Source organism: Argopecten irradians, chromosome 14 (genome assembly GCF_041381155.1).
Source record: "Argopecten irradians isolate NY chromosome 14, Ai_NY, whole genome shotgun sequence".
NCBI lineage: Eukaryota > Metazoa > Mollusca > Bivalvia > Pectinida > Pectinidae > Argopecten > Argopecten irradians.
The window spans coordinates 25,689,686-25,701,052 of NC_091147.1; the positions used below are offsets into that span (position 1 = coordinate 25,689,686).

The 11,367-nt window shown below is 33.2% G+C and overlaps 1 protein-coding gene across 2 annotated transcripts in view; it reads right to left on the reverse strand.

Annotated features, from left to right (window-relative positions):
* Positions 1-8,098, reverse strand: part of LOC138306995 (cyclic AMP receptor-like protein A) — a 31,506-nt gene extending 23,408 nt beyond the window's left edge. Inside the window, exons 1-6 of one of the 2 annotated variants that reach the window (XM_069247611.1) lie at positions 7,755-8,098; positions 6,960-7,012; positions 4,064-4,118; positions 2,231-2,287; positions 1,183-1,243; positions 623-710 (exon numbers count right to left, since the gene is read on the reverse strand). In XM_069247611.1, the coding sequence (XP_069103712.1) occupies positions 623-710; positions 1,183-1,243; positions 2,231-2,287; positions 4,064-4,118; positions 6,960-7,012; positions 7,755-7,814 (374 nt within the window). In that variant the 5' untranslated portion in view covers positions 7,815-8,098. The remainder of the gene's footprint in view (positions 1-622; positions 711-1,182; positions 1,244-2,230; positions 2,288-4,063; positions 4,119-6,959; positions 7,013-7,754) is intronic. The other variant, XM_069247610.1, reaches the window with a different exon arrangement.
* Between the last annotated feature and the right edge of the window lie 3,269 nt (positions 8,099-11,367).

Here is an 11,367-nt window from a genome sequence, read left to right on the forward strand (position 1 = left end):
GCCCTGTAAATTCAAAAGATTATTAGACCCCCAACACAGCACATGATATGCCCTGTAAATTCAAAAGATTATTAGACCCCCAACACAGCACATGATATGCCCTGTAAATTCAAAAGATTATTAGACCCCCAACACAGCACATGATATGCCCTGTAAATTCAAAAGATTATTAGACCCCCAACACAGCACATGATATGCCCTGTAAATTCAAAAGATTATTAGACCCCCAACACAGCACATGATATGCCCTGTAAATACAAAAGATTATTAGACCCCCAACACAGCACATGATATGCCCTGTAAATTCAAAAGATTATTAGACCCCCAACACAGCACATGATATACCCTGTAAATACAAAAGACTATTAGACCCCAACACAGCACATGATATGCCCTGTAAATGGAACAATACAGCATATTAATACAAGAGACTGTATGCTCCAAAACAGCGTATTGTAAAAGGATAAGATAGAATAGCTATTTTGACAGTGAATAGTTGATGTTACCACGTCAACATTAGTGATGTTATAATAGTCACGTGTTGGGTGTCAGTTATACCCCAATAGACTTCACTTTGCCTTGGTTAGTTTATATAGTACGTATATCAGAAGTATGTACTCACCATTCTAACGATTCCTTTGTGATCATCTTGATGACATTGAGGTATAAATTAAATGTTATACAACAGACCCATAATAGCACCGTCCAGTCTGCAAAACAAATAGAAAATAGGTTTAAAACTCATTATCATTATATCAGTCAATTTTAAATTTATGCAAACGACTATATATTTATCTTACAATTGCCCAACATACTGATGAATAACTAATGACAGATAAACTTGTGTTTCATCCGTTAATACATGTACAAAATGCTTTATCCGTTAATACTTAATACGATTACAAGATCTTCTTCCACATCTGACAGAACTTTTTCTAACTTGACCCGGAACTTAAACCTTCTGGTGAATGATCGTCATTTAGTCCTGCTAAAAACAAGATCATTGCACATGCTCTTATAGCGTAAGAGATCTCAACCCTCAGGATAAGATTCTTAAGCTGTCAAACACTCGATTGAGATTCTCCTGTCTCGCCCCAAAAGGGATGAAAGATTCTATTAATCTTTTCCTTAGCAACCACAGGATATCCCTGTTATTTCTACTACAAGGACAAAGATACCTACCAAAAAATGTCATCCACCATGCCTGGAAGTCACACATGGGTCCGTCTGGTCTGAGTCCACCCTGAAACAATCAAATTTTAATTTCTAACTTTAGTAAAACTTCTCATCATTCTACATATATTTCCATTCTGTTTTTACACCTTGGTTAACACTATGTAAACCAGATGGGAGTAGGTTGGGCTAGCTCGTACCTGGAAACGAATTATACATTGCGGTACGTTAAACCCCTCAAATCAACTCATGTTGGGCTATGAATGCCCATCTGGTCAATCACTTGTGACCCAGATGCGGTTTACAGGTGCCATTTTATTTATCTTAAACCCGGATTGAATTTATCACTTGTACAAGTTGTATGCCACATCTGCAAACAGTTTATTGCTTAAGTATATATAACATTTACTATTGGTTATCACTTTCTTTGACTAAGAGTTAGCATTATATATAGCAAGTGTGCAAAAGATCTTCAGTGGGGGTAAATGTGCAGTACCTGAAGAATACCCCATTGGTTGAGCAAGTGACCTCTGACCATTTGATGCATATGTACTGGTATTCAGCTGGTATATTTTCCACATGGAACTGTTGCCATGTAACCAAATATTTTACTTTTTAATCATATTTATTTCTGATACTTCATCTACCCTTGTTTATAACCAGATTTTAAATACATGATCCTGGCAACAAAACAAATGAGGTGGGGCATAGTTACAATGGGGAGGTAACTCCTGAGTAAAACAAAGGGAGATAAATGTGAGTACAAGGGGAGGTAACTCCCGAGTCATACAACAGGAGATAAATGTGTATACAAGGGGAAGTAATTCCCGAGTCATACAAAGGGAGATAAATGTGTATACAAGGGGAGGTAACACCTGAGTTATGCAAAAGGAGATAAATGTATGTACAAGGGTAGGTAACTACTGAGTCACACAAAGGGAGATAAATGTGTATACAAGGGGAGGTAACACCTGAGTTATACAAAAGGAAATTAATGTGTGTACAACGGGAGTTAATTCCTGATTCACACAAAGGGAGATAAATGTGTGTACATTACCATGAGATAGGCTATGGAGTCCAGCAGGGCACCAATACTTAAATACAGGATCAGACGCTACAAAAATAAAACAATAAAGGAATTCATGTTCACAGCTGACAAAACATAGATATTTATGTACATGTTTACTACATTTTCTATCTTAAATACTGTATTCGACCCAATAAGCGCCCATGTCCCTATAAGCGCCCCTCCCCCTTTTTGAGGCCTCAATTTGAATTGCCCATGCATAAATAAGGACCAAAATTACATAAAAAGTATAGATTTGCAATAATTTCATCTTATTAGCACCTTTTCATTTTTATCAATTTTTAACCGTCCTGGGTCGAATACTATATATGATTTTCAATTTCAAAACAATTAATTGGCCAAAAGGTGTATGTAATAGGCATTCTAATTTTCAATCTAAATTTTTATAATTCAATTTTGCTTGTAACAAGCATTTTCATTAGCCTAAAAATTTACTTTATCCACATAAATAAGGGTGTGACCGTGTCAGTGTTTGTAACATAACAGCCTCATAATTTCATAGAGAGAAAAAAAAAGAGTCCCAAAATGAGTTTCGAAGAGATAATGTTAAAGCTGACAATGCAAGTTAAAAACATGCAGTTGAAATTTAAAAAAAAATATTAACGAAATATTTTTTTTCAAAAATTGTTTCTGAGACATCCCCTAGTTATGACAGTGTGGTATCTAAGGAAGTGGCAGCCATTTTTCTTTTGCTCTGCTTAGTAACCTTCACTGGCCAACCCCCTATATAAAGCACGGGACACTTGACACACGTGTTTCATTCTAAACATATCTTGTCTCAGATACACATGCCCCGATATTGCAAATAACAATGTCAAATTGAAAATAAACACTGCACTCACCTGACAATATTTCATTGAAGTAATAGATGAATGTGTTGTCATCTATATCCCAACATATGTCCAATACGAACTAATAAAACACTTCAATATACACTAAGTTTTACACGTACATGTACAACGACACGTGTGTGTCCTTGATAGTTGTCGCTCGTTCGGATCAGGTACGTAGTCACGTGTATATGGTCAGTTGAGTGCGTCGGGTACGATGATATACGTGGAGATATGTGGACGGATTATTTTTGGATTTCTATTCACTTGCGTTGGAATTTTATTTTGAGAAACATCTAAATGACAACTTCGAGGAGTTGATATGTTTTCTTGCTAAAAAAAGTCCCATATAGTTTTACAGGTGAGGGTTTTGTTTACCTATTTGTAGGTGACATAACCTGTGGACTGCTAGGTGTACAGGAACATGAATGAGCGCACGTGTGTCGATTCACGCGCTTTATATAGGGGTCGGTGAGTCGTCGGAATGTAAAACAAAAATGGCTGTCCTCAACCGGGGAATGTCTCATAAACGATTCTTGGAAAAACGAGTATACTTATTTTTAAAAAAATCATGTTAATAATTTTAACTTGCATTGTCAGCTTTAAGTATATTGAATTAAAGGATTAAGAATATTTTTTTTTATGTTATGGAGATATAACACAAAACTCTGACAGTGCTCTCATCACAAACTGCTATGTGGTTTAATATTTAAAGTACACTAAGATTTCTGTATGATATATCTCCATGACACAAAAATTCTATTATTCATAAATAATAGAATTTTAATATGAAAATATAAAATTTCAGTATAATATATATTATATATATCATTTCATTAATAACATATATAAACTATATTTCAAATGAGCTAAAAATGTTTAAAGTCATAAATGCTATGTCTCTAACACCAAGACAGGGTCAGACAAGATGCACAATACAATCAGCAAACTTTCATTTATATGAAACACTTACTTGAGAAAAAGCTGCATATTTCTTAAACAACCATATCACAGCTATCATGAAGGTACTGAAAGTAAAGAAAGAAATAATAACAGTCTTCTTTGGCAAAAGAATTATAATAAAAAGTCAAAGGAAACCATTTTAATACTGGCATAATTCTAAAGTATTAAAACAAAATATCAGGATTCTTGTTCAAGGCTGGCATTAAACCATCCTACAGCAAGTGGTTTCAGCTCACTGCATGTTCCTTTTAAAGCATTACATTATTTTGAAGCACAGCATTTGACCCAATATGTGCTCCATTCGTATAAGCATACCGGTACCTCCTCCAATTTCAAATTGATTAGTGGCTTACTTTGTGCAATAATTTAGTGAAATGTTAACCCAGATTTGGTCTTGTTAAGCCCCCCCCCCCCCTCTTTCCATCAGTTTTTTACCACCCTGGATGCTTATTTGATGGAATATGATATATGTCAAGCACAGCCAAAACAAATCTTTCCTTTCATTCAGATGTAATATGTTGTTTTTTTTATAACAATACCCGCTTGTTCAAAGCATGATAAGCTTAATCACATGATTATTTTCATTTTCATTTCTCATTTACTGCAAAATTTGAAATTATATCTAAACTTAAATCAGCAAGTAAGTAAAGAATGTAGTTCTTAGGATTCTTGTAGAATTATATAAAATTTGTATAAGCAGAAAATATTTTATCTTGATTTGAAAATTGTCATTAAACTGATTAGCCTAATCACCTTTTGAACAACTGGGCCCAGAAAAGAAAATAATTCAATGATACATGTATATACATTGTATTGGTGTACAAATTCATAATGTCAACTAGTCATACCATAGGTTTATAGAACCTTAGAACCATCAGTAAAACCTGGCTTAATTACAAGTTTGCTCACTAACTCAACTATGACATTATCCAAGTCCCACACTAAGGGGAGATAATTCTCATTATTATAAAACTGTAGGTGTGATTGCTAATAGGTAAACCAATTGTATTAACTTGTGTCTTAATTCACAGAATGTTAATTAGCACTAATTAACACTAATTATGTCCACCATGAACATTACACTACACATATGAAAAATAATCAATATTTCCCAGTGGTAAAGTATTACAGCATGCTGAGCAAGCTGGTTAAATTTCCTGACGACAAATTGTTCAACATGCATGAATAATGAAAATCGTCACCCTTCCTACACATGTAACATATTTGCCTGAGTAAACATTTACAATTAAGCTATTTATAGGCACATTGGTAATAGAGACATGTACTTTAATTATTCATTTTTAATCGATAGTGAAACTGCAAATGAAATTCCTTTAGTGATAAAACAATGGTGCGTGTAGATTCCTAGCATCCAAAAACACCTTAGGATATACAATGGAAATGATTTATTAAGATATACATTCTTACTAATGTCAGAAAAAAATTCTGTCAGTGATAAATGTAAGTAATATCATTAAATACTAATTGCATGAAGTACAGTATAAGAACATATACATTATATAATATTAAAGCAATAATTTTCTTTTCATTTTCTTAATGTTATTCAATGAAGATATCTATATTGCTGCAGGAAATTAAAGCTGGTTTTGCAAAAGCTTCAGATTTATATTATAGTATTTATAGCATAAAAATATCACAGTGACCTATTTCAAGATCATCACATGTCCCTACCTTTTTATATTAAGAACCTTGTAATTGCAGAATCTACAGATCGAATTTAGAAGAATGTAATTTAAGTATGAAATGCAGAATAAATTGATATCAATGAAAACTTAAAAAAAAAAATTGTTGTAAATTTATTAATGGCTTACTCTGACAGTGCAGCATATTGTTGTGAAAGATTAGCCCTAATTTGGTCCCATTAAGCGCCCTTTATTTTTCAAGTTTTAACCTACCTGGGTGGTTATAAGAGTCAAATATGGTATAATAAATAACATACTTGCCAACCCACCCTATCTTGGAGAGAGACTCCCAACTTTGAACCCCAATTTTAGGCCATTTTAGCAAGTCCAACTTCTTTAAAGATAATAATAATTGGTGTTTAATAGTGTATACATATATATGCCTAATTAACACAAAAAATAATGTAAAATAATTTATTTCGCCTTTTCAATGGTGGTAATGGTGTAAAATAAGTAACTTTTTTAACTTAAGAAAAAACTAAATCGTCTGCTCCTGTTTTTTATAGTGAAAAAATACCGTTTGTCAGCGGTGGAGCATCTTTAATATTCAAGATATCAAAATTCTTAAAGTGAATAGTCGGGCAAGGATGGCTAAAGTCGGTAAAAATGGTGTGAATGTATCCAGTATAATTTCTTATGAAATGGAAAAATAAAATCTCTCGTCAAAATCTGTCTGCGTACGAAGAAATTAATTTAAAGTATGGAAATTCTAAAACGTCCTCCCGGCTCACTATGTCTGTGGTTACATTTCCACGCAGCCTCGCTTTCAATGCTTTCAACTTTTCTTTACTTTAATGGTTAGAACTGGAAAAACTAAGCAGAACTTGACCGTCGTATTAATATGTGAGAACTTTTGGAAAGCCAATGAACGCATTTAGACTGCAGGTTTTCTTTGCCCGACTATTCACTTTAATGTACCATCAGAAACAACAGGTCAAAATATGCAAAAACCAAAACAACCTTTAATTTCTTCATGGGGGTAACAAAGTAGACTTTCTTGAGGTTAAAAGTTTAACACATGAAATTACCCCCATGGGAATTTCAAAAAGTATGAAATAACTGTATCATTTGAATTTCCCTTCATCCAATATAATACAATGGTACCTACAATGTGTATTGGATTATAATTACTGAACAATGATAATCACTGTATTGCAGCTAACTGATTTATAATAAATACCATCTCATCACACTTTTACTTACCAACCGACAAAAGATAAAGCACCTGTTGTCTGTCTAATTGCAATCAAGACATCCTGAAATAAAACAAAATATGGATCATTTTTTTAATTCATGTAATATATTAAATTACAGAATGTACTATAAAAAAGTAACACTTCTTATCATGGAGTTTATTTTGTTGATCAAATTGCAAAAAACAAAACAACACAAAAACAGATATTAGATTATCAGGATAAAACTTAAATCTCGTAATTATAAATTTTAACAAAATTGATGAAGAAAATGAATTCACACATTATACTGGTATCCTAGTTAATTTTCTTTCCCATGAGTAATATTTACCGGTGTGTTAATTTTAATTCACATCTCGAATGTAATGAACATACAGTAAGCATGTAATGACTAAAAATATATTATTTGTAAATTAAAAGTTGTAATTAACGTTAACCATTTTAAAGTCTAAAATTACAGTACAGTCAATCTGATTAAAATCAGCACGTAGTAAGCGGAGTATCAAACAGCTGATTTTAATCAGATTGCAGTACAGTAGGCCTAATGTAGACCTGGAATTTTCTCTACCACAACATGTACAGTATACACGGTATATACTGTGTGCCCTATACCATGCATATAAATTATTTAATAACTTCCGCGATATGCCTGACGAACGAGGCGGAAAACAAAATATGAGGAAATATACCTTTCAGCCTTTTGCGACAGGTAACGTTAATGTTATGGTGCTTTTAGGCAAATAAAACTGATACTTTTTAAACTTAAATGTATTTAAAATATGTACATTATTGAAAAATAACTCACACAATGCCCGGGTTCATTTGGAAACAGTGGACATTCGCTAACTGTTGTAGAATTATCCATCTCCAAAATTGATGGGATGTCCCTCCTTGTTGACAAACACGAAATTACACCAATTTTACCTTCAACGCAAAAGAGCGTCAAATGCCCCTGACTAATCCAGTCGCTACACGCAATGCGTACATCAAGTGCGTATGCTATTTTTGGCTGTATTTCACGTACCGTGTCACTTCTTCCTGAAACAAACGTTTTCACATGTAATAACTATATATTATCCAGCTTATGATAGTGAAATAAACGATATACACGTACGTACAATATACCTGTAGTGATATTTCTAAACACATTCAAATTATTTCGAAATGTCGCATCCGGGATACCGGGTTTTTCAGTGGACCGCAAATTAATGACGAACATCATGTAAATTATCCATGTTGTATTAAGGCTATTGTTTAGTGCAGAACTAGGTATAAAATATAATGAGCAACACGTATCAACAAGTACGTGTGCATGTATGTACTGCACAGAAAAGTAATAAATAGTTCAATAATGGACTTTCATAACATCATCTACATTGTACGTTCTCGATGAAACATAAGAACACATTCTCAATATGGATTATTTAAAATTCCATCTAACTTTGATTAAATTGTTATTGTTTATCCTAAAAATATACGGTAATTTGAAGCTGTGCGTGGTTTTAACTCGCTAATTCGTATACTTGTACATAGGATTGGACCTACATGTATTTTGATTCATAAAGATTTTTGTATCATTTTATTTGGTATAACTTGGTTTGGTTATATTCATGATATTTTATCTAAGCATTAAATTGCCTTCTTGGGGGATTTATGGTTCTAAAATTCTCCCAGAATTTCAGACAAATTGAATAACGCACTATAACGCATATAAATAATAAATTAATCTATACGTTTTAACAGTGAACTTTTGCCCTCTGGCGCAGTGATAGTCAACTACTAGGGTTGGGGTAATTAAAAATGTAATTGTAATTAATTGCAATTAATTAAATTTTTTCAAGTAATTGAAAGTAATTTGTAATTAAGAAATATTTCAATTACATGTAATTGTAATTGTAATTCATTACATTCTAAAAATGTGTAATTAACAATTACATTTCAATTACTTTTCAATTACATAATACATATTTACTAATGTCTAATACCAAGATTAATTAATGACATATATTTGGCTATATAGAAAATTTAAACAGGTAACATATGTGAGGCAGTGACCATAGTATACACTACACTTGTACCTGTTTTTACCTGTAGTTTACCCCTTAGGCACTATACAGGTGTGAGGTGTGAACACATAGCCTGTGATTACAACTCACAAAGGTCTTGCTTATATAACATCTGTTGATCACTAATTAGCATATCTAATGAAGGCAAAAGTATAGATGATAGCTCATATTAGTCTTCACCGCCCCCTGCCAAGAAAATTAAAACAGAAGTCTTTTTCAGTTTTCTTCCCATTACACCCCCACGAAAGAGACACAACTCAGGTCTTAAATTCAATGCTTTAATGAGAGATGTTGTGACCCATTAAAGTTCTGGAAAGATAATCCTTGCTGATATCCAAATTCGTCTATTTTAGCTAGCAAGCATTTATAGCTATACCAGCCACTTCTGCTCCAGTAGAGAGATTGTTTAGTGCTGCTGCCAAAGTATTCCTATCACACATAATCAGACTGTCTGATGATAATTTTCAAGCTGATGATGATAAAATGCAATTCAAAAACATGAATACCTGGTACCTAAAGTTGACACATTTGCCAATGTTACTGCTAGGTCCAATAAAAATGTACATGTAAAATTAATACACCCTACCAGTACTCAATTGTAACTTGCGGTTTATGTGAAGTGAACATGTGTTCTGTCAGAATTTACTGATATTGACTTATATATCTGTATCAATGCTAAATTGTATGACGTTATCAAAAATAAACATATTATGCTAAATTGTATGACGTTATCAAAAATAAACATATTAGGAAAATGTAATGTGTAATTGTAATTAATTACTTTTTGAATGTAATTGTAATTGTAATTAATTACTTTTTGAATGTAATTGTAATTGTAATTAATTACATTTACAAAACTGAGTAATTGTAATTGTAATTGTAATTGACTTTAGACCAAGTAATTGTAATTGTAATTAATTACATTGCAATGTAATTGACCCCAACCCTGTCAACTACATATTTTAACCCGCGGCAATTAGGATGACGACGAGAAACGTAAGACGACCCGCGTTATGAAATTTAAGCATTTAATCTATTTTTATTAACTTGTTCGAAGATGACGGTAAAATGTGATGATACGTGTATAGTACTAACGGTAAAATAAAAACTTTTGCGACTCCGCACAATCCTGTAAAGTTAGTAAAAGTTTCCGCTATCACAAAAGGACAGTGTGAACCACAATTTGACAAAACACTTTGACACTATAACCAAATGTCTTTACGTCGCATACTCTATTGAGGAACCCGACCTTATATGATAGTCCGTTCGCTAGGAACATTTTGATACTTAATGTATATCAGAGTTACTTCCCTTTCTACATGTAGAGTGAAACGAAGGGAAGTAACTCTGGTAGATATCATAAATGTCATAGGCCAAAAAGAAGTCTTGATGAGAACAGTAATTGACATCGGGTCGATGTCATTATTGCTAGATTGCACTGCGAATTAAAAAACCCTATAAAGCAAAGATATGTTACGAGGCCTAAGGACCGGCGTAGGTAGGTGGTTTTTCTCCGTGTATTCAGGCTTTCACCACCAAATCCATCACATCGGTTCACACATATATTAACATTAACTATAAAAAGAACGTGAAACCATGACTGAACCAAATATGATTACTCATCATATTATAAATGTTTAACATTTAAATCAATTTTAGACACACATACATGTACAAATATATATGTACGCACGCATACATATGTATTCCATCCACTCATGTATAACACACCGGGTTACTATGTAACACGTTTACGATAAGTGTGTACAGTGATATGGTGAATAACCTTGTGAAAAGCATTGCGTTCCGCCCCAGTGATTCCTTTACAATACTTTCAGGGTATTTAAACAGGTAGATAGTTGTATGTCGATCACTAATAACTACGCGTATTTGTTACAGATTCATTATCGACGACATCGTGGAGATATGGTGATCGTTTAAGGACAGTTACTGGACACACAGGTGAGAATCAGATTATTTCTTATGATAAGGGGTGTGATTTGGGTGTATTGCAGTTCACGGCTGCATGAACAACAACGTCAATATGGCGGGCACACAACCTTCATAGTTATGTGACCACTCCCAAGACGTACGATCAGTGAACAAACTGTTGACCGATCGGTCTTGATTTGTTACGCGTTAATTATGTTACTCCAAAGTTAGATTTAAAGCTTTTGATTATGTCGTGTGTATACGTATACTGTAACACGTGTACACAGTGAATTGATTCAGAATAGACTGACCATGCCTTCCTATATAGTTTTACTAATGCATAACTATGCAGCTACATTTTGTATTCACTATATCGTTATAATTAATATGTGAATAATTCATTAACATCACTAATACAGG